General features: G+C 42.8%; 1 protein-coding gene and 1 long non-coding RNA gene across 3 annotated transcripts in view; one reads left to right on the top strand and one right to left on the bottom strand.

Annotated features, from left to right (window-relative positions):
- Positions 1 to 353: 353 nt before the first annotated feature.
- The window catches only part of FRMD1 (FERM domain containing 1), a 52,382-nt gene continuing 28,677 nt past the window's right edge, over positions 354 to 24,058 (top strand). The window contains exons 1-2 of one of the 2 annotated variants that reach the window (XM_083732473.1): positions 354 to 654; positions 21,338 to 21,536. In XM_083732473.1, coding sequence (XP_083588599.1) covers positions 21,441 to 21,536 — 96 coding nt within the window. In that variant the 5' untranslated portion in view covers positions 354 to 654; positions 21,338 to 21,440. Of the gene's footprint in view, positions 655 to 20,918; positions 21,015 to 21,337; positions 21,537 to 24,058 lie in introns of those variants that run through there. The other variant, XM_083732474.1, reaches the window with a different exon arrangement.
- Positions 2,901 to 3,560, bottom strand: LOC310841218. Its single transcript, XR_014562413.1, has 2 exons — positions 3,348 to 3,560; positions 2,901 to 3,242 (listed from the first exon to the last, which is right to left on the bottom strand). It is a non-coding gene; the product is annotated as an uncharacterized lncRNA (long non-coding RNA).

Raw genomic sequence — 24,058 nt, 5'->3', positions numbered from 1 at the left:
AGGACGGGCAAAATAATGTATCTTAACAAAGTCGCTGTGGTTAAACTATGGCATTTGTTCCCTAAGAGGCAGTGACGGTCACCAACTTGGATATTAAGTGGGAGAGCTAAGGGGGCGCCGCCCCAGTGAAGGAGCACTACCTGAGTGTGCCACCGATCTGTGAAAAGGGCGTCTCCTGGTTCGGCCAATCGCATCGCAGCGATGGGAAATGGGAGGCTGCTCCGTTTCCGCCGCCCCCGCCGCCCGCCGGGTTCCTCCTACGCGCTGGGCGCCCCGCCTCTCCACGTGGGCTTTCCATTGAGAAAGCGACAAAGCGTCTCTCTCGCACTGTTTACAAGCAGCCGCGCTGGGAAGGATCCGAAAGCGACCTCAGGGGGCGGGATCGTGGGAGGAGGCGCTGGGGATTGGCGGGCTCTTCGCAAGGCAGGGCTCGGCTACCCCGCTGCCCCTTCTTCCCAGGGGGCGAGTTCTTCGAAAGGCAACCTCCGGGTTCCTAATTTCCGTCTTCTGTTAGGCGCCTCTTTCTGGCGTGGTGGTGGAGGGAGGCTGGTGAATCTGACTGAGCTGTGAAGGAGCCGCGTTGCACTTGTCAGGATCCGGACCCAACAGTCTTTCCTCCTCACGTTTGCTGCTTGCTGCAGGCAGAATCTGGCTGTAAGTACTATTTGGCGATAAACTGTATTTGGTTGACCAATAAAATATGAAGTACTGCTTGTTATGACGGATCTGCACATCTAACCTCTCCTCACCACCTCCACACCTGACACAAGTTTCTTTATCCGCCGATGGCGACAGGTTGGAGTTATGCTGTTGAGATGGATCATTAATTTGCTTACGCGATTATCTGCTGTTTTGGCGCCTTCTCTTGCATTTGCTTCGCTTTATGTCCCCAGATGTTTATTGCGCGGTGCTAATTTTCAGAGCAGCGTAACGAGCAACAGGTTTAACAGGCGCCGGACTCCATAGGAGTATTCTTGCATTTTCACTTCTTGGATACCCCGCTGCGCAGCCTAAAATCATTATTGCCTTTCCTACAGATGACGCTTTTCGAGCACTCCTTAGCTCTGCACACACGAAAAGATCAGCTGGGTAGGAGAGTCCCTTCGGGCTCCCTTTCCGAAGAGTATTGTTTAATTTCGCGTGCAGACTTTGATCTGATTTCTAGGCTTAATAAATCCGCCTGAGCGTTCTGATCCAATTAATTTAGATGTCGACTGTATCACTAATGTGAATGAATGAATTTCAAACACAGCCTTGGAGTAATTCCTCCCCCTTCTCCCCCCCCTCTCTGTTTTTCTGTCTTTGTTTTTTTTTTGTGTGTGGTCGAATATAGGTCACTTTAGACAGTTCTTGCAACAGTTCTTGTCTGTTCGTTTTGGTTCAATTTAAATATTTAAACTTTTTAATTATGCCAAACCCCCTCACTTGTTCAGATCAATATAGGAAGTGACTTTTTTTAATGAAAGAAAAAAACTATTTAGAATTTCAGATGGTCCAGGAAATCATACTTTTCAAGGGAATTGGTTTCAAATCAAAGACGGGTGTTTTTAACAGAGGTCCTCTTTGCAGTTCTGAAACTGTCAGGGCCTGTATTTGCAGGCTGCATCGCACACATTTTTCCTACATGATATGGGGCAATGGTATGTGAGGAGTGCTTGTTTTGCCACCTGTACACCTTCCTGGAAGCAGCATCTTCCTAACAGGTCCAGGTAGCACAGTAAACAATGGAATGATATTCACACACAAAGGTTTATGTATTTTCTGCCTTGACCCATGTAGGAAAATTCTTGATTGTGATATGAAATAGTTCTGACTCATCTGCTCAACTATTCTTCCATCACTAATATCATCGACAGAGGTTTGGGCAGTCTGAAATAAGGGCCACAATGGAAACATGCAACAAAATGTTGCAACGGGAAGTTCTCTTGTTCTAGATTCCAGCCAGCCATGCCCTCTTCCATCCTACTGTGTTTGTGTTCTCCCACATCAGCCAATCAGCATTGTCTGAGCATTGAGTGCGTTCAGTGGTGATTGGGCTGTTTTTGGTTCTCACCCCCCACATTCCCACTCTAAAGTTTTTTGTACTTCCTGAAAAAGTTGGGGTTCCTCAGCTGATCCCTCGCACTTGTGCATGGATGGTCCCCTTATAGTGCCTTATACAGATCAGCACTCTGAGAATGAGTTTGCTATTCGTATTTATGACTGTACCCATTATGCCAAATGAGGTGGGAGGGAGACAGAGGTGATGGGATTCTGGACTATACTATTTTAGACTTCAGATGGGGTGTCATTCTCTTGAACGTTGACCCATATTTCCTTTTAAAAGCCCTGAATAGGGCTACGAAAAACTTTTCTGGATTTCTGGTACACTACATGTTGTTGTTGTTTTGCAAAGGAAAACATTCAGAAATGATATCCCCACCTGGTATGGCCCAGTAATTAACTATCTCAACAAGTCATTAGTTTATTTTTTATATATTCTGCTTTTCACAGTGAACTGTGCCCAAAGTGATTTGCAACTAACATCCAGTTATCAAAATGAAAAATGTGTATGTGTGTGTGTGTGTAAGAGAAAGAGAGAGAGAGACCAGTACAGTGGTACCTTGGGTTACATACGCTTCAGGTTACATATGCTTCAGGTTACAGACTCCGCTAACCCAGAAATAGTACCTCGGGTTAAGAACTTTGCTTCAGGATGAGAACAAAAATCGTGCTCTGGCGGCGCGGTGGCAGCAAGAGGCCCCATTAGCTAAAGTGGTGCTTCAGGTTAAGAACAGTTTCAGGTTAAGTATGGACCTCCGGAACGAATTAAGTACTTAACCTGAGGCACCACTGTTCAGTATACAAAACAGCAATAAATTAAAATACAGCCAAATCAATGAATATAGAATAAACCAATATTACCAGGATATAATCTGAGTTTAATATATAAATACAGAGCAAAATGAAAGTCATACAGTGCAGAGGGAGTGAGATAGGTCTTCTCACCAGGCTAGATGATTTGCAATTGGCTCTCTCAACTACCCTCAGGTAAAGGTGAGTGCTCGGGAGGGCAAAGATGGCGAGTGCTCTTTCCCAGCCTCCTGGCAACTCCAGCACCTGGTGCTGGTCTTGTTGCACTGAGCTCACAAATGCCAAAGTGTAGAAGAGGGCAGGGGTGCACATATAACTGTGCTTCATTTCTAGTGATGCGAAAATTTCTTGGTTCACTTCCTCCCTCAGTTTAGGAAACTGGGCTGCAGCTATGCAAAAGAGAGATAATCTTCACCATAATTTTATCTCATTAAAAAAACAACAACCAGCAACCAAAGACTTGGAACCTTCCCTTGGGATCTGGCTCCAGATACCTGCACAGAAGCTGACAGACTGTGTTTAGCCTCATCCTCGGCATAATCTGTCTGGTGATCAGTCTCAGTTTTCTTAGAATATTTTCAGCGACACTTTTATCTGTGCTAAAATACATCTCTCTTGAGGCAGATAAGCTGAACTGCACATGCGGCACATTCTTCTTCTGTTCTCATCCGAATGTTGACAGAGATTTGCATTTTGCCTGTGAGACTAGCAGCAAAGTCAAATGGGGGAAAGTGTGACAGTGGAAGAAGGGGATTTGGACTTGGTGAGTAGGGAAACCCCCTTCTGTACCCAACCAGACTGCTCGTCTGCTACTCCTATTTTTCTGGGGTTGGGTGAAAGTCCTTCCCAACCCACCTGTTGTGGCCCTGAGAATCATGGAAGCATAGAATTGTAGAGTTGGAAGGGACCATGTGGGTCATCTAGTTCAACCCCCTGCAATGCAGGAATCCTTTGCCCAACGTGGGGCTCAAACCCACAACCCTAAGGATAAGAGTCTCCTGCTGTACCAACTGAGCTACTCCAGGGAATGTGGATTGCAGCTTGATAGGGAGGTGTCCATTGTCCTGCTGAGCACCAGAATCTTCTAGGCATTCCAAGTTCTACTAGTGCATGCTTCTCAGATTGCAGCCCTTGCCCCACTTGCTCAAAGTGCATCACATACATTAACTCAATTATCCTTCTAAGGCCGGTAGGTGAGGTAGGCCGGTATTATTGCCCCCATGTATTTGATGGGTGGGAAAGCGGGTTGAAAATTAAAGCCCCATTCATGTGTTACTTGTGTGTAGGGCAGCCTTGTGTGTTGGGTGCCCAGATGTTGTTGGACTAGATAATTTTATTTGTTTGTTTGTTTATACTTATGTACATACATACCCTGCCCATCTGGTTGGTTTTCCCCAGCCACTCTGGGCGGCTCCCAACAGTATATTAAAAACACAATAAAACATCAGACATTAAAAACTCCCCTAAACAGGGCTGCCTTCAGATGTCGTCTAAAAGTCAGTTGTTTATTTCCTTGACATCTGATGGAAGGGTGTTCCACAGGGTGGGCGCCACTACCAAGAAGGCCCTCTGCCTGGTTCTCTGGAACCTAGAACTCCCATAATCCCTAGCTACCAGAACCAGTGGTCAGGGATGATGCGGGCCTAACATATGTGGACCAAAGTTTGAGAAAGGCTGGTGTAGGGCAATTGTGTTTTGACCTGAAAGTGAGACTGCACATTTAGCCCTGCTCACAACATCACACCTGCTTCTCTGTAATAAAATCCCCAAGACACAAATCCCTGCTGACATATACAGTAGGGGCTCTACACAATTGGGTCACCCGATTGTGCAGGTATCCTGAATGTGTGATGCTCTTACATACAGCAGAAGCTTACGTGTTGTGTGTTTCATACAGACGACAGCTCACGGTGTGTGACTGTTCCAGGAAGTGGATGCGAAGTTGCAGGTGGGGCTGCTTCCCAGTCAACCCACAATTGCCTCACATGGAAATAAAGGCATGGAAAGGGCTGAGGAGACAAAGCGACTTCTGTAAGGCACAGGAGACAATTATGACTGAACTAACAAAGCAGCAAAGAGGAGAGTAACAGAGAAGAATTTACAGAGTTGCTCAAGGTGTTTTGATAACATCTTCCATTTTGTAGTTATTACCCTGATAAAGTTTTAATTGGAATGCTGTGGGCAATTCATTATTTTCTCCTCTTGGCACTTGTTTGAGGTTTACCTCGCTCTTCACCTTTTGTAGGCATAAGGGTATGCCTTTGTGAGTTCATGGTTGAACTGGGGTTTAAACTAGGGGTGCCTCTATCATAGCTTATGATCTTAATCGCTGAGCAACACCAGCTTAGAGCTCAGAAGATCTGTAGGCCCCATCGCTGTTGACATTTCATTCATATACCTTTATTGTTCTGCAGAATAACATAAAAGGTGGTCCCCTGGTGTGAAGCACATTCCATATTTTTTGCTCTATAAGACACACTTTTTCCCTCCTAAAAAGTAAGGGGAAATGTGTGTGCATCTTATGGAGCGAATGCAGGCTGTGTAGCTATCCCAGAAGCCAGAACAGCAAGAGGGATCACTGCTTTCACTGTGCAGCGATCCCTCTTACTGTTCTGGCTTCTGAGATTCAGAATATTTTTTTCATGTTTTCCTCCTCCACAAACTAGGCGCGTCTTGTGGTCTGGTGTGTCTTATAGAGTGAAAAATACGGTACATTTGAAATTTAGACATGGGCCAGGAGGATGAGGACACAAGAAAGTGAGGTGGGTGGGGGGCAAGGGTAACAAAAGGATGAATGTATGTAGCCTTTATTATGGTTGGGGATAAAGACTCAGTGATTTCTGTGAAAAGCAACACAAAAACATCAAGAGTAGCACTGCTGGATCAGACTGAAGGTCCATCTAGTTCAGCATTCTGTTTCTCCAAAGTGGCCAATCTAACTAGTATTGTCCCCCAGAGACTGGAATTTGTCCAAGATAATTCTAGACATTGCCTTCTTTACTAAGTAGCTTTAAGCTTTTTCTTTCTTTTTTTTGCATTTGGAAAGCTTGCTCTGGCTGGGGTGTAATAATTTTGTTCCTTGGCTTTCATAAAGGGATGCTGAGCAATCTTCTGAAAACATTTTTCCAGCCTCTTTGAAAGCCAAGTTTTCTGAGTACAAATGCTGCTGCCACTGTATGTCCAGAGCATCTTATGTAAAATGGATTATAGGTTAGCATCTGTTCGTTGGGCCTGATATTGGTCTTCCTACTAATTTTTATTGGTCAGTTGAACCATGATTATAATCTGCATTGTTTTTTCTCCCTGCTGTGCTAGCGCTTAAGGGGGGCAGAGGAGGAAAAGGGGGTGGAATTCAGCATAGCCAAAAAGCACATTTCCAACACTTAGTGAATCTAGACCAGCTTTCACCAACCTAGTGCTTTCCAGGGGTTTTGGACCACAACTCCCATCAGCCTTGTGCTGGGACTGATGGGAGTTTCAGCCCAAAACCTCTGGAGGGCACCAAGTTGGCAAAGGCCCCTCTATGCAGCATCTCCACTTCCTCTCTCCGTCTCTAATACTCAACCATTCCCACACATTGTTGAGTTTTCCCTTTTCTACCCTTTATGACACATTCAGACATACCTCAGTCATAAGAGCGAAGTCAAAATACAGTGGTACCTTGGGTTAAGAACTTAATTCATTCCGTAGGTCCGTTCTTAACCTGAAACTGTTCTTAACCTGAAGCACCACTTTAGCTAATGGGGCCTCCCGCTGCCTCCGCACCGCCGTTGTCTGATTTTTCTTCTCAACCTGAAGCAAAATTCTTAACCTGAGGTACTATTTCTGGGTTAGCGGAGTCTGTAACCTGAAGCATCTGTAACCTGAAGCGTGTGTAACCTGAGGTACCACTGTATACTGGAAAAGATACACAGTAGTGGCATGCAGGTGAGGGAGGCTATTTGCCATCACATTAAAAAAAAAAAAAGCTTGCAGAGGGAATACAAATATGAGGAGGAGAGGTTGTCGCCTGACATTCTCCCTGACTTGCTAGCTTTCTAGCTTATGTATCTAGCATTATGCGACAAAGTGAATTGCAGCCAAAAAGTCAGAGCAGGAGGTGAGGCAATCGGTCCATTGTTCCATAGGTAAATATGTATAGTAATGAGAGTTAAACAAGGCAGAATTTTTCTAGAAAGATATGTCCTGGAGGTTTAGCCTTCATCTTCTGTAAAGCTTTTTAATCAATGCTGCCGTGGCAAATATTTGCCAAGCAGTACTTAAAAGTAAGGATGTTTGGCTTATTTCACAATAAGGAAACAGACCACAGATGATAGGAACCTGAAATGAATCTTCTATTGTAGTCCAAGGCAAATGAAACAATTTGTATCTTGTTTATTTGTGTTAACAGGAATGCCATACTTACTTATCTTTTGGTGCTGGACTGTTTTAATACATACTGTCGTCATATGTTTTAAGTGTATGTCTGAAGATAGAAATGTCCTTTCAAAAAAGAGCAAAGATGGCTGGGAATCTCAGGATTCCAACAAAAGCCTGTAGGTAAGTGCAGTGGGACCATCATTTAGCCTGCAAGCTCTTTGTAGATGAATCATATACCAGTAGTAAACTCATCATTTGTCATGGGTTCTGTTGGCCTCCCATAGATTGGTCACTATGAGAAAAGGGATATGTGTTTTGTCTGGTCCAAGAAGGCTCTTCTTGTCCTTTGATGCAAAATACCAGAGCCAGAATGTCCACTGCCTATTTCTATTTCCTGATGGCATCCAAAAAAGTAAAATGGGAAAGCACCTAAAATCTCTCTCTCAAATCACTGCTTCTTCTGAAATGAAATTTCTAATAACGCCCTGGCTCTAGATATTTTCCTAAAGACAATCCCATGCCCTTTGAGGAATGGCAGTGGGTTTGAGTCTGTTCAGAACAGATCTGCAAGTGCCAAGCTCTGATCCTGAAACTACCTACCGTACCTCTTTGGATTGACTGCTGATTCCTAGTTGCCATTCTAGAGACTGCCCAGAACAGACATTCTAATCCATCATTTGGGATTCACTGTTGTAATGTAGGCAGGTTTGGGTTAGCAATTGTGGATACCCTTATGTATCTGGAAACCAAGTGGCACCCATCAACATTATCTCTGCTCTCTGACCTGACCTGACCAGCACACTGGTAGGGAAGGTCCAGCAGGCAGTTGGTAGATTAGGTGTGCTCAGGGGTCATCTGCTGGTCATTCACACATTTTCTTTCTGTAAAAAACCACGACTGACATATTTTGATAAAATAGTCGCAACTCCAAATGCTGCTGTTCGAATTCTACAGAACTGGTTGAATGTAATCTAAAGGTGGAAGGGAGGAGCAGAATTGAAATGCAATGATTGATATTGCTGGTTTATATGTGAAACAGTGTCTGAACGGGTGAAGCAGTCCATGAAACTTCACCAACTAAAGCCCAATCCAGATAAAATGGTGGTCATGGTCAAGTCTGGGGTTTTGTTCTCATGGCAAACAAGTTATGCCCCATATATACCGTATTGGCCTGAACATAAGCCACACTCCCCCCCCCCCAAATTCCAACCGTGAAAAGTTAAAAGTGCGGCTTAAATTCACAACCTTACAAATATTGACTTTTACAATATCACTGCCGAGACAGACATACGGTAAAACTGAACGGGTGTGAGTGCCTGCTGATTTTTTTAAAAAAAAAGTTTTAGACATCTTTATTGGGTTTTCAATTAGTTTACAGCCATCCTTTTTATACATGTCAATATTCACAATAAACAATTGGACACAATGAACATTCCAGCATTTGACATGTATGCATAAACTAAAGAGAAAATAAATATTATGTTACTTATCTATTTATTTTGTTGTTACTTTGTTTGCACCTGCTGAATTTTAAGGGAGCAGCTTATATTTGGGTATTGTATTTTTCTCTCTCTCCCCCCCCCCCCCTTGAATGAAGGTGCAGCTTATATTTGGGTGCTGCTTATATTCAGGCCAATATGGTACATAGAGAATTATAATCAGCCATTGGTGGCAATTTATGAGTGTTCTGATCATCTTTGGGTATAATACTGACTTCTCATGTTGTTCCATGCTGGAATCTGGACACTTAACAGAGTTGGAGTATGTGGGAAACTATCCACTGGAAACATTATTCTGGGTAGGAATTGACTGTTTTGGAAGCCATGATGGAAATGATATTTCCTATTTCTATCTCAGGTGTGATGCCAATTGTGTGTCATTTGTTTTCACCGGCAGTGCTTTGAGGCATTGAGTTGAAATGAAATGTCCAGTGGAAGACTGTGAAGGAGGAAGAGTGGAAATAGTTTGATTTTTATCAATAAAAATTAAACTTATTGACATCAATAAAGTCGTACCAGACTAAGCATTAATTCAAGTTGTTGTGATTGTAGCTTTAGTTTTCAGTAAGCAATTGTGGTGTCTTTGAACATATCCAGATATATAGGTAACATTCCTTAAGCACACTTACCTGAGAGTAAGCTCCAGGTTTGAGTAAACATGCATAGGATTACACAGCACAAGAAAGTCAGACATAGTTCCATTTAAAAATGCTTAAGTTTGCCTATATATCTTTAAGAAGTAGGATTATCCAAATCATTATTTAACAATAAATCATACTCCTGAGGCTACAGAGTCAAGAAGAAGCAACAATTGTGTCTTGTAGAGCTGTTGGAATAAAAGACAAAAGGCTCTGCCTTTTTGCTGCCTTTTTATTTTATCAACAATAATAAAAAGAAGAAACCAGTAACAAAAAAAAAAAAAGAATAACATCACAAAATCAGTAACAAAAGAAAGCCTGGTTTTAAATATGTGCTACTGTAGCCAAGCTGACTTGCTTAAATAAGTCACTCCATATTCGATAGCAGAGCAGTTTGATTTTAATTTCTAAATGTTTGTACATGTCTGTTACATTGTATTGTTCAAAATACTTAATGAAAACGCTTTTGTAAAAAGGTATCATATATTAGAGTGCAACTGAAATCCAAAAAGTTATAAAGCCAAGAATCTAACATTAAATATATTTCCTTAACAATGCCAATGATAAACTAACTCAATAGCTCAGTAACAAATTAAAAAAATTCTGGACTTTCTTTACATTTGGTGCCTCCCTCTGAACATTTTCTTAATTAATTTTTCTACTCCAGTTCTGGTATGCTATGTCAGCATTTCAAAGTGTCATTTTCCCCCTTTCTTTTTATTAAGTCCCCCCCCCCCCGCAAGGATTTTTTAGCAAGTGATTTTTATACATTAAAATCTTACACCACTCTCTCCCTGCCATGATTATTTTTGCTTGTTTTACATATCTAAAGCATTTGTATACCACCCCGTCATCCTTTTTAGGATTTCAGAGATGTTTCGCTACAACAATTAAAAAACCCCTAAAAATTATTAGAATAACTGAAATCTCAAGTTAGAATGCCTGGATACAGGACCAGCCCAAGACATGTTGGCACCTGAGGTAAAAACAAAATGGCACCCTGCCACAACCAGAGAAGAAGGGATGAATGAAGATCTACACCAGCTAACAAGGGTGAAATAAAGATCTACACCAGGAAATGAGGGTTGGAGGAGCTCACACATGGGAAACAATCAGCCATGGAAAACAGCTATAGCTATATTATTATTATTATTATTATTATTATTATTATTATTATTATTACCATATTTTTCCATGTATAAGACGACCCCATGTATAAGACAACCCCTATTTTTTTTGGACTGCAACAAAAAAGGGGGGGTGATTGCCCAGATTTGTTGAGCTTATACATTGAAAAATATGATGGTGGTGGTGGTAGTAGTAGTAGTAGTAGTAGTACCCTGCCCATCCGACTGGGTTCCCCCAGCCACTCTTAGCAGCTTCCAATATATATAAAAGCATAATAAAACATGAATGCTTTCCTATACAGGGCTGCCTTCAGATGTCTTCGAAAGATTGTATAGTTACTCATCTCCTTGACATCTGATAGGAGGGTGTTCCACAGCACGGACGCCACTACCAAGAAGGCCCTCTGCCTGGTTCCCTGTAACTTCACTTTTTGCAGTGTGAGAACCGCCAGAAGGCCCTCAGAGCTGGACCTCAGTGTCCGGGCTGAACGATGGGGGTGGAGACGCTCTTTCAGGTATACAAGGCCGAGGCTGTTTAGGTCTTTAAAGGTCAGCACCAACACTTTGAATTGTGCAGAGCATCTGTTTTGTATGCCGAAGGACTTGGGATCGATCCTCAGCGCTAGCATAAGACTCCTGTCTTAAAATGCTGGAAAGTCCCTCCCGGTCATTGTGGAGCTGGATGGACCCAAGGCAGCTTCATACGTAATAATTTACCTATCATTTTCCAGTCCTGTATTTCTGCTGACTTGCCTCCAGAAAATAGGCATACCTGTTGTGGGGTGGCCAGGAATGTGTTCCTTTTGTTGATGATGATGGTGAGTCATTTGTCGTTCGGCACTTTGCTGAAATGGATTTTGGCAGCACATTTGGTATCCCGCTCGTGAAATGCTGAAGCACACAATATTTCTGGGCTTTTTAACTGAAGCAGACTTAGTCACTGGATTCAATAGAACTTACTTATGAGTAGACATGGTTAGGTGTTCAGCCTTTGTCTGGATCTAGCTTGATCTCAGTGGGTCTACTCCAAGGATGGCTAGATGTGGGTCTGACCCACTGAATGGTGCAAACCCATACCTGTTTTCTTAGACATAAGCCCCATGTTATTCAGTAGTTCTTCCCTGCTTGTAAGTGTGCATAGGACTGCAACCTTAACATCTAACATGCTTGCCTGTGTCATGCGCTGCCCATTCATTTCCTGTCAGTCATTGTTTTAATGAAAGTTCTCAGTCACCATGCAATTTCTAGAATACACAATAAAACATGTGCTCTTCCTGTGTTAGCAATGAGCAGGCCTGTCAGAATTGAATTCCAGAAATGCTGGTATTTTCCCTTAGGTTTTAATTGTACCTTTTTGAGATGTCTTTAAATGGGAGGAGTATTTCCTCTCCCAGGCTTGCTCAGCAGCGAAAATGTATTATTATGGACCTTTCTCCCATACTTACTTATAATTTCCTTTAAAACTTGTCGAAAAATGACCAGGGGAAAAAATATGGGGCTCAGTTGGGTGAAGTGGGAGTGTCTACCCCTTGAACTTCAATTTACAAGGCTAAAAGCAGTTTGTCAAAAAGGATCCAGGGAGCCATCTTTAAAAATAAAATAAAATCATATTTCTGTCCCACTATTTCTTCAAAGAGCTTAGAGTGCACCCCAGAACAGAGCTTTGTTGTCCTGAAGAATGTGCAGCCCTAAAGTTAAAGACGCTTCATGGACCAGGAATGCCTAATAAGTTACTTCCCTCTGGGACCATCGTTAAATTGCCGCATGTCCCTGTGCAGAAGATTTAGCAGCCTGCTTTGAATTGACATTTAAGACCGATTGCTTTGTAGGCCTTAGGGCAGTTCAGTGCATAGTTGGCAAAGGACCACTTAGTCATGCAGCAGCCGTTCACATGCTGAAACATGGCGTTCTGTCTCTCAGACGATCGCCTGCCAGCCTGCTATTGTTGCACCTTGTGAACTGCTCCGAGATCTAAATAAATAATATTCCTCATTCCTAGGTACTATGACATCACAAAATGGGATGGGTAGACTTGATGTGCAAAATTTAGGTTGCCAGCTGCTAGACTAGTGTGACCTCTCTGCCCTCAGCAAAAGAATTCCCCTAAGAGTAACACGTTTCCAGAGTAATCTTCTCCTGCATCAAGCTTTCTACAGGGGGTGCAAGTAGGCTTTATTTCTCCTGGGTCAAAGACCCAGTTTGACAACCCCCCCTTCACCTGGGGCAAAAAACCTGGCTAGCCCCCCCCCCCCGGCTACCGCTCTGGTTTCTAGCATCCAGATAAATAGTGGCCCTCAAAAATCCATGCAGCTGTTCATATGGATACTAGGAACGTCTGTGCATGTCAGAACTTTTGCATGGATAAGACCTATGAGGGATAATTGTACAACTTGCTTTATGATGGGAGAAGGTGGTCCTCTAAATACTTTAAACCAGAGGTGTTTAAAGTGCAATAGTAGTCTTAGGTCCCTCAAGCCTCAGTGAGGTTACTTAAAGTTCCCCTTAGGTGAGTGCAAACATTCACATACAAGTACCAGTTCCCCTGCTTATCTCCCCCCCCCCCACCCCAATCAACCTTACTGACCTTTGCACCGCATCAAAGCAGTTTCCAGAATTCCTGGGAGTTTGGGGAGTGCCTTACTTATCAAGTTACTGAAGAGAAATTCCAAAGCCCCTCAGTATAACCTGAAACTGGTATTCAACTATGTCTTCCTCAGAGTAGACCCATTGAAATTACCATAATAAACACTGCTATGTTAGCTCCATTAGTTTCAGTAGGTCTGCTCTACACAAACCATAGCTGAATACCACTCTCATAAGGCAGTTGTTTAGCCCCCAAGTCCATGAACCAAATCTCAATTTTAGCACAGTTTATTGCTTTATAAAAAGAGCATTTTCTTGTACCAAAGCAGAAAGTATTGAACATTTCAGGAGAAAAAAACCATTAACTGTTCAATTCTGTATGTGTCTACTTTGAGCTGTTCCCTGGTTGATGGTCATAGGCCTGAAACAGTTCACAGTCAGTGGCAAGTTAGATTCGCTGTGGAAAGGGAAATTGCTTTTCTGCCCATGCGAGGGCAAACCTTAAATAAATTTCTGGGAGCGTGACATTTGGATGTGATACTCTTCAGCTCCAGGAGCCAAATATTATTGTGCAGAGTGAAGCATTACCTTGAGGATTATTGTGAAATATTGCACATTTTAAATAATGCACATAAAGCTACTGAAAGTGAATTGTACCCAACATCTTGTATTGATGAAAACAGAAGGAAATTTGTTGGTATTGTTGTTATTTCACATCAGGAAAAATTCTGCCCTGCTTTTCCTCCGCTAGGGAGCTCAAAGCAGCTAACAGCACAGGAATACAAAATGATCAAGGCAGTGGAAACAATACAGTAAAATACAGGAATAAAAAATCAGCCATCAGAGCAAATGATTGCTTCAGCTTCCATCAAAGGCCTCTTGAAAGAGCCAAGTTCTCATCTGCTGCTGGAAAGCAAATAGTGATGAGGGCAATCCAAAAAGTTGGCCCTGCCTCTGCTGCCCATCTGCTGAACCTCAGCTGACAGGGCAACTTGGAGCTGGACCTCAGGTGTTCCAGCAGAATGCGTGAGGGGGCACATGAGGCAGAAGGCAGCCCTTAAGGGAGCCAGTTTCCACACCATCTGTTAAGTTTGCTTTTAATTTAACAAGATTTATACAGCCGTACCTTGGATCTCAAACGTATTGGCTCCCAAACAAATTGGCTCCCAAATGATTGAAACCCAGAAGTGAGCGTTCTGGTTTTCAAACATTCTTTTGGAACCCAAATGTCCAATATGGGTTCCGCAGCTTCTGATTGGCTGCAGGACCTTCCTAAATCTAGGACTTTAAAGGTAAGAAGCAGCATTTTAAATTAGCCTCACAAATGGATAGGCAAATGTGAGTCCAAAAGAACTGAAGTAATATGCTCTGTTTGTGCAGTCCCAGACAATAGCCCTATACTGTGTTTTGTGAAACAAGTTTAATATTGCAGTACTAGACACACTTGGGAGTAAGTTCCAGGAGTGGTTTTGTAAGGACCAGCTTTTCCCATATGCTGTCTTCAGTATCTGAGGCCCTGCTCAATATTCCATAGTCATCTGAGGCGTAGTGAACAACAAATGACTGCTTTGGTTATGACACCCATCTTGTGGAATGCCCTCTTTGTTGAGATTAACCAGCAAGTGAAAGGCTGTGTTGGTGGTGCTGCCAGTGAGGGTTGTCCGGTTACTGTTGACCCATGACAGGGCCTTCTTAGTGGTGGTTGCCCATTTGTGGAATGCCCTCCCTGATGAGGTGCACCGTTCTCCCTTATTATTGATTTTCAGGAGGAATTTTAAAACATTCCTCTTTACTCAGACATTTGATGGCTGAAAAATACTGTTCCTGACAACCTCGAAACCGTTGGCTGAAAGGATGGGACCATTTAAAACTGTTTTTTAAATGTTTTGAATGGCTTTTAGAATGTGTTTTAATGATATGCTTGCTGTCCTAACAGAAAACCATAACTCCATTATATCTTTCATCTCATTCTCCCTTTTTCGCTGGCCTTCACAACTACTCTCCTTCCACTCCACCCACCATTTTCTAACCCATACTCTCTGCCCATCACTCGCTCAGTCTTCACCCTGCTGTCAACCATTCTTCTACTGACATCATCCCAATGATGTCAGTATGTTCTGGTGGTGGTTTAATGCATTTTGTGGATTTGGTTTTGATGTTGTTGTTGTAGGCCACTTTAAATTTCTTTTGGAGCAGGAGGTAGGGAGTAGAATATCTTTCACCTAACTCACCCTGTCAGTGTATGTTCTGTGCAAAGACTTCCACTTGTACAACTGCACTTTCCCCTGCTCTTCTTCACCTGTGTGCCCCACAGAATTGGCTCTGAGGGGCTTGGGAGAACCACCAGAACAGCACAACACAGTGGGAGGAGAGTGGGGAATCGTTCCATCCAACCAGCCGAAATGCTTGTGCAGACAGAACAGGAACAGCACAAGGATGACTTGCACCCTTCATGTTTTAAATAACTGTGGGACTTGCTTCTGAGTCCACATAAATAGGATTGTCCTGTTAGTATGATATGTTTATCATATAGTATCGACTTCTATCAAAAAGCAGTTGACCAATCTAAGGAACACCAAAGTGTGTGGCAGGGTGATTCTTTCTCCTTCTGAGGAAATTTAAATTGGTCCCAGTTGGAGCAATTATATTTTTAACAGACACTTTCATGGAATTTAAAACACCAAGCCGTTTTTAAAACACAGGCAAAGTAACAGCCTAAGAGACACATGACCGACTTCAGCTTTTCTTAATTCTTCTGCGATGCATTCACTGGGCTTTTGTAGTTTAATTGAGGTTTAGAGGTCAGCATCAGTGATAAACAAAAGCATGGCATATGGACAGTCTTAACACCATCTGCATATAATAAGTATGTGTGCTTTGTCTCCAGGTTCACAATCCAATTGTGCAAACCTGCACTGCTCTTTGGTTGGTTGCCTGCACTTCATCATACGGTGGTATTAACTTAGATATCTGCTTTTAATGAACTATATAGATTATATTGTATACCATGCTGAGAGAGAAGGATATTTATGTCTTCTCTTAGCACAGGGATGAGGAACCTTTGGCCCTCAAATATTGTTGGACTATGACTTCCATCATTCCTGCCCCTGGACCACACTTGCTGAGACAGATGGGACACCTTCTGAAGGGCCAGTTTCCCCACCCCTGTGTTAGCCTCTTTTAATGCCACTGCATCACACCAGTTAATCCAGCAACCCATTGTTTTTGTTACTCTATGTCTGTATCCAACACATGATCCCACGATGATCCATATGGAATTATCCCATTTGATAGCAACCCTCTGAGGTGCGTTAGGCTGCAAGGTAATGTATTGGATCCTAAGAAGGAGGTTTTCCAGAAGGGAGATTTCCTGTCCCTTTGCGCACCCCAAAAGTCACTCCAGAAGATTGGGGCACCATCCAGAAAATCATGGGATGGACAGAGGTGGCTGTGGCAGGAAGTGGAAATTGCTCAAAATTGAACAGACACCTGACGTTCAAAGTTGCATTCCACTTTGGTAGAGGAAAGCACAGGGGTGCAATTTCATTTGCACACACCTGTTTAGAATTTATTTCATTTTTTGGAAAAAGATTTCTAAACCACTTCATCAAGAGTTTCATCTTCTTCATCTTCTTGGAGGAAGCAGGGGTATTGATTGCATAGGGGAATGTGATTCTAAACTTTTCATCCAAGTGGATTAGAGGAAGGGTAAAATAAATGCAGTGATACACCCCCTTCATTGCTTATCTTCAGAGCTCCATCAGTGTCAGAAGCATGGAGGCCAGGTCCTGAGCACCTGTTTTGCATGCAGAACATCCTGGTTCAATCCCCAGCATCTCCAGGTAGGGCTGGGGGAGACCCTTGTTTGAAATCCTCCCAAACCACAGTACTGAGCTAGCAGGATCAACGCTCTGATATGGTATAAGGCAGCTTCTGTGCTGCACTTTCCCAACTTGTCAATCTTCTAAGACAATCCCATAGGAAAAGGGAACTAGAGAGATCTCCCTACTCTTCACTATCTTGGAGCTCCGGCAGAACATAAAATAGCTAAATTTTGGGGGGAGATTGGAGCTACTATCTGTCTCCTCCACACCCATCTTTTCTGATGCCGCCCTTTTGGAAGTAGACAGCATGTTTTGAAGAGTACCAGGGTCTCTGATCTCCCCAGGATCTAAGAACATAGATCACCTTCATGTTCACATGGAGATATTTGTCCATGGCCAAGGTGCCTCAGCTCCACTATGGCATAATGTACACTTTAGATGACACACCGACACTGTAACTATACGGTACAGCTACACCATCAGATTTGAGAACACGGAGAACCTTAATCTCTATGCATGTTTGCCCATGGCTAACGTGAATTAGCTACGCTGTGGTATTTCATCAATACTGTGAAATTCTCTCTTAATCACAGGAATAGCTACCATCAAGGTGCACATACAGCCCAGTAACGGCAGTGGTTGCTTCCTTCAATATATAACAGGGTATGAGAAGCTTCCTTTCTCTTTTAGCTCCTTATTGGGTTCCCCTCCTCCGTCTTCTTTGATTTGATTGCTGTCAGCCTGGAAATTCAAGATGCAGTAAAGTCACACTCATTACAAGAACCAGCAGGGACAAGAAAAGCCCAGTAGAAGTGGCATCCCCCCTACCCTGCCACCTATTTAGAGTTTCTATATTGCCAGAATGACTGTTGCTACTAGTGCCATTCAGCTTGATGGAGGGAGAGAACAAGGTTCCCTGATAAGTTTCTGTAAACCACTTAGAGGTTTTGATACAATCAAGTGGTGTATAATTTTTGTCAAATTGATAAATAAATGCTACACACACAGAGAGAGAGAGAGAGCTACCAGAGCCACCTTACAGAAATAGGAGACATTTCACAACAATGGAATCTGATGTCCATTATGTTCTTTAGGAGTTGGAGGATTGTAATGCTTTGGAATAAGGGATAACCAGGGCTTTTTTTTCAGCCGGAACTCAGTTCTGGCACCTCGCAGGTGGGCATCATTGCCATTATAAGAGAACGAGAGGCGCTCATGGTGAGTGCTGGGACATCCTATTCTAGAAAAATATCACTAGGAATAACAAAAAAAAGCCTGTGGCCTCTTTCCATTGTAGTCTGGATAAACAACTTGGAGACACTTCAGCTCTTTATAGTGGTCTCTAGATGTTGCTCATCTAGAATGCCCTGCTTATTTTAGTGAGAATCCTCACAATTCAACCTCAACAGTATTTCATTATTCACGAAAGCCGTAGGAATATGCTTTTCCATATATTTAATACCCCTATAATTTGATTCTCTGTAAGAGAAGTCTAGGAACCTTGGTGAGTTATAATTCCATTTTTCATCCCCTACTAAATGACATTATTCCTACTTTCCTCCTTCCCTTAACTGTTGTGACTAGCCCTTAATGATTCATGCCACACGTTGGATAGACTCTCCTAATATCATGTGGCTGATAACACTATAATCAGATCACTTAAAATATAAGAGAACTAGGTTTTTATTATTATCTTTCTATTTTTACTCATAGCAATTTGAGAATGCCTCAATTTGAGCAATTTGAGAATGGAGGCCTAGTGGCCTCCATACTTTTATTGAAATTTACCAGGTCTAGCAGGATACATTACAAAAGCAAAGGAAATCACCTGCAAAATTATTTAACTCCAGAGCACAGAATCCTTCTGTCCTTAGGTTAGCAGAATTTTTCTTTGTTTATTTACAGTCAAAAGAGCACAGCTTCCCCAATACTACCAAATCAACTCAGGGCTTGCTGTGGTATGGGAGCTTCCAAGGCCTATTTTTGTTATCTAGAGAGAACCTACAAGTCTGAGCCACAGAAGTGATGGAATGATGGGCAGGTGTTTGCATTTGCATGCCCACCTGCAATATTAAGAATTCTGTTCTTTGTGTCTGAGCATTGGGCACATCCAGAGGCGGCATGGTGAAAGTGAGTTTCAATGTGCTAGTTTACTGAGCCCATAAGCACGGTTTGCTCAGAGTTTGTTTTGTCCTAACAACTGTTGAATGGCAGCTAGGTGAAGCCAAAAAAATACATGATTACATAATGTCTCATTCCAAAATAGTCATCCTTTAGCTTGCTTTGACCCTGGAGTTTTGCTTTTCCTTCATTAGAAGGTCCTTTCATTTCTCTGCGGATCTGACATACCGGTAATTCCTCCCCTTCCCCGCTACCAGAAAGACTTTCACTGGTCAGCCTTAAGCATGGAGTTGCCTGGGCCCTGCTCTATCACACCAAAAAGGTAACCACTTCCGCATCACCAAAAAACAAACTCAACAGCCAGGACAGATTAAAAAAGGTAAAGGTAAAGGGGACCCCTGACCATTAGGTCCAGTTGTGACCTACTCTGGGGTTGCGGCGCTCATCTCGCTTTATTGGCTGAGGGAGCTGGCGTACAGCTTCCAGGTCATGTGGCCAGCATGACTAAGCTGCTTCTGGTGAACCAGAGCAGTGCACAGAAACACCGTTTACCTTCCTGCCAGAGCGGTACCTATTTATCTACTTGCACTTGGATGTGCTTTCAAACTGCTAGGTTGGCAGGAGCAGGGACCGAGCAACGGGAGCTCACCCCGTCACAGGGATTCGAACCACCAACTTTCTGACCGGCAAGTCCTAGACTCTGTCGTTTAACCCACAGCGCTTACATTAAAGCAAATAAAGCCTTGTTGAAATGCCCACTCACAAAGGAAGTTGGCCTAGCAAGCACATGGGCTACGGCTTTTTTTGGTGGTGGCCCCACAATTGTGGAATAGAGTTGCCCCATGACACTAGTTCCCATCCCTGGATATTTTCCAACTGTCTTGAAAAACTTGTACCTTTTACCTTGGCTTACATGAACAGACTATATGTGGGGATTTGCGAGCATAGTGGTGTATTTTGTTGTGTTTTCTAACGCTGGGCTGCTCTTGGTCACTAGCTTTAATAATAGAGAATGTTTTCATGTAATATCTGTTGCACTTTACTGTTGTATTTTGAGATATTCTACCAGCGCCAGCCCATGTGGTGGTCTTCATACATTGTGGACCACAACTCCCACCTGTCCCAGCCTTGCCAGGAGCCAGGAGTGATGGGAGCTGAGGTCCAAAACATTTGGAGATCACCACACGGGCTACCCCGGTGTTACGCCAACTGCTTGGAGAAGGGTTTCATTCCTGAAAGGTGGTGTGGACTCTTATTCAACATAAATGAATAAATTAAAGGAGCGTATGCTAATGTGGATGTATAGATGCAAATTTTGAAACAGTTACCTTAAATTTAATACAGTACATCACACTGGAGTGAGAAAGACTGACCTGTGTGGCTTCTCAGTCTGCTGCCCAAATGCTAACAGCTGGTGGGCAACTTCAAGATTTGTCCTGCTCTCCTTTCTTAGGGTTCTTTGTATCTTTAGACTGGGCTTGGACTGGACTCTCCAAGATAGGGCTCTCCTCTGTATCATGGGAAACATTGGCCACCCAACTGACCAAAGGTCACATCCTGTTTCTAGATGTAGCCAGCCAGATGCAAGCAAGGTGTGTGGGTAATAATTCTTCTCCACTTAATGGCCCCTTTGGCATCTTGTGTTCAGAGAGACACTAATGTAGCAATGGCTTATTAGACAGCATGGTGTATACCTTCTCTGTGTCTCACTTCCACCAAGATCCAGTGTCATCTACAATCATTCTGTGCTGACATTTAAAAAAAACAAATTCCTCCCCACATACTTTTACTAACACTCCTTAACTCACAAAGGCACGTGAATGTGGTTTTTTCCTCCTGATTCACCTTTTGGAAAGCTGCCCATCCTGTGGTACTGTTTACTGTTGACTTCATAATCTTGCGCCTGGTGTTCTACAGATCCCCTCTCCCCATTCTTCCTTGCTCTTTGCATTACTTCCCAGTGACTCAGATGAGGGAGAATGTGCCTTTGAGGGCTGATTGCCCATGTAGGTGAGACAAATCCACAAAGCAAAACAAAACCCTGGACTGTGATACTTGGCATGAGGGGGACAAGGCTAATGACTCAGGAGAAGGGAATGTGTGCCACTCTCCCGAGCCCAGTGTAACCAGCCGTTAATTGTCGAAAGAGCTGACTAATGCTGGAATTACTTATGACTCTGCCCCAGTGAATGCAGCCTTGGGAGACGCTTGGCTGTTAGCGCTGGTTATTAGAATGAAGCTCAAGAGATCGCTTTAACATATCGGCTTCTTGCCGCTCACAACGTCCACCTTTATTTTCCTGAACAACAAAACTAAGGATTTGTGTTTCTTAGGTTCGGAGAATAGAGAGAGAGGAGTTGGCTTGGTTCCTGAGACTCTGGCTGCTGCATCGTTACGTGGCGGAGTGGGTATGAGAAGTTTGCAACCGGTTCTGCAATGAGCAAGCCAGCTCTGCAAAACAAGATGCCACCGGAGTTTAGAAACATGTGCGTCCTCCTGCCAAACCGAGACCAGCTCAATGTGATGGTTGGGGTAAGTCTATTCTTGCCGCCTTCTGAGAGCCCAGCATGAATGACGCAAAAGAATGTATTTGAGTAGCTTGTGAGAGTGGTAAAACGGAGCCGCAGAAGTCTTTTGTTTACAGAAAGCTTACCAACAAGAAGCTATCTATAAAGATCATCCCATTTACCCCAGTCAGTACCTACTTCCCAAAAGAAGAGGACCAGACTAGCTGAAAGATCTGTTTCTGTGGATTTAGGAACTCTGTTACATTTAATGACCAGAGACTGTTTTTCTTAAATTCTTTTTCATCTTCCCTAATAGTTTTACAGCATTTGAAAACCAAAGGTCCGCTTGCATATGAGTAAAGACACACATCTGTCTGCTACCTCAGGCATTTGTGTTGGTTTTTCCAACACAGAAGACATTTAGGAAACATATTTTGCACAGTATTGTCTCCTGGTATAATATGGGGCAAATTATAAGTTGTGCTATATTATACAAAGTCTCCCTAAAACAGACCCTTACAGAAATGTGACTATTAAATGTTAATTATTAGCCCCAATAATTAAGGTAAAGAATGATATATTTCACTGTTTGTGGTAGCTTTTATACAATAAAAATGTTAATGGGAATTAGTTTCAGGGCTCCATTATTTATTTATCTGTTTTAAGAAAGAGAAAAAGGCAGTTTCCTGATTTTCACAATCCATGTATCAATGAACAAAAAGTAATCTTGCTTACTAGGCTCAGATTTATTTCAAGATTCACATTTTTTAATGCAACATGCACCTGTTTAGTGGGAGTCTGTATTTGAAAAGGCCGGCTATTAATTTCCATGCATAGAACTGCCTATTTTCTTTTTCATGTGTTTGGCCAATAAAACCAGGCTTGCAATAATAATAATAATAATAATAATAATAATAATAATAATAATAACAACAACAACAACAGTGACAACAACCTATAAAGAAGAGAAAGCTTATTAGAAAGCCTTTTGTTGTTGATAGGTATAAAGTTTCCATCATTTTCAAGTCCCCTCTGGAGGGAAATAGAACAGTGTATGTTCAAAGTAAATGATCAAAGGGGTTATTCTGTGTTATCCCACTCAGTTTTTCAGTAACATGGCCCTTTAAAGTGGTATTATTTGGATGTCGTCCTATTTTCCAGGGGTGGGGGAGTTGCTTGTGATAGATAACAGAGGGTCAGAAATCCTTGCTGATAAAATCACCCAGACCTACTAGTAGATCTCAGTCTACCTTCTTCCCAGTCTAGCATAGGCAATCTTTATGAATAGTAACACATTGGAATAGTAAAAAAAGGTAAAGGACCCCATGACCGTTAAGTCCAGTCAAAGGCGACTATAGGGTGCAGCACTCATCTCGCTTCAGGCCAAGGCAGCGCACATTGGAAATGCAACAAAATCCTGCAGTCTGCAGTGCTCCTGTCCAGAATTTCAGCCATGCTCACCCAGAATTCTATTCCCACCGAGATCATACAGTTCCCATGGGGCTATCCCCGCCCCCCAGTTAGGTGTTTTTCCCATACTTCTAATGATTTGTTGTACTTCTGCAAACCTCAGGATTCCCACCAAGCGTGCTGATGGCCCTTTCTTGTGCATGGGTAGGCTGTTCTGCATAGATCAGCAATGACATGAAAACCCTAACATCAGAAATAGAGGGAAAAGAAAAGTCAGGCTGCATACATGCCATCAATTTAAAGCTTATTTAGAGCACATTCCCTCCCCTCCCAAAGAATCCTGGGAGCTGAAGTTCTGTGATGGGTAAACTACAGTTCCCAGGATTCTTTGGAAGAAAAAAAGAAAGCTTTAAATGTGTTTCATATGTATTGTGTGTATGCAGCCACAGTCTTGAATGGATTCAGCAAATATCCAATTATTTCGGCCCTTGAGCTTTGTTTGGGTGTAGTGTACAAAGAGCAGACCAGGTCCCATGTGGGCCCCAATAGTGAACTAACGGGGATTAACAGATTGGGGTAGGTAGATTCCTGCAATCCTCTGACGTGACAGCCATTATGTAAGACTCTCCTTGCAATTGAGCTTCCATTATTTCTGAAGGGATCTGTCTAGTATAGCTACTGGGATAGCTCATCTGTTCTGTCATACATGCTAGTAACTAGTAACTAGTCATGTGTATGCAGCCTCAAAGTCCATGTGCATCAGTTAAATGTTCATGACTATATTGCCCTTCTGTGTACAGTTTGAAACCTATTAGCTAGCAGGCTGAGGGATGCACCACCGGGGCATTCTTCTTTATTAGTCATAAGAGCAGTGACAGAATCGTCATTGCCACCACTACCACAATAATCTGTGGTAAGCATCTGTGCTCTGGAACTGCCCTGGTTGGGGCCAGTCTTCTTCAAGATGAGGGGCCATGGCTCAGTGGTAGAGCACATGTTTTTCATGCAGAAGGTCCATGGCATCCTCAGTTAAAAGGATCAGGTAGCAGATAATGGGGAACACCTCTGCTTAAGGTCTGGATAGTCAGTGCCAGTCAGAGTAGACATGACTAAGCTAGATAGACAAATAGTCAGGAA

The sequence above is a fragment of the Podarcis gaigeae genome (assembly GCF_964106915.1).
Source record: "Podarcis gaigeae genome assembly, chromosome: 3".
Taxonomy (NCBI): Eukaryota; Metazoa; Chordata; class Lepidosauria; order Squamata; family Lacertidae; genus Podarcis; species Podarcis gaigeae.
Note: the sequence above shows the minus strand (reverse complement) of the source record. Positions and strands in the feature narration are given on the sequence as shown.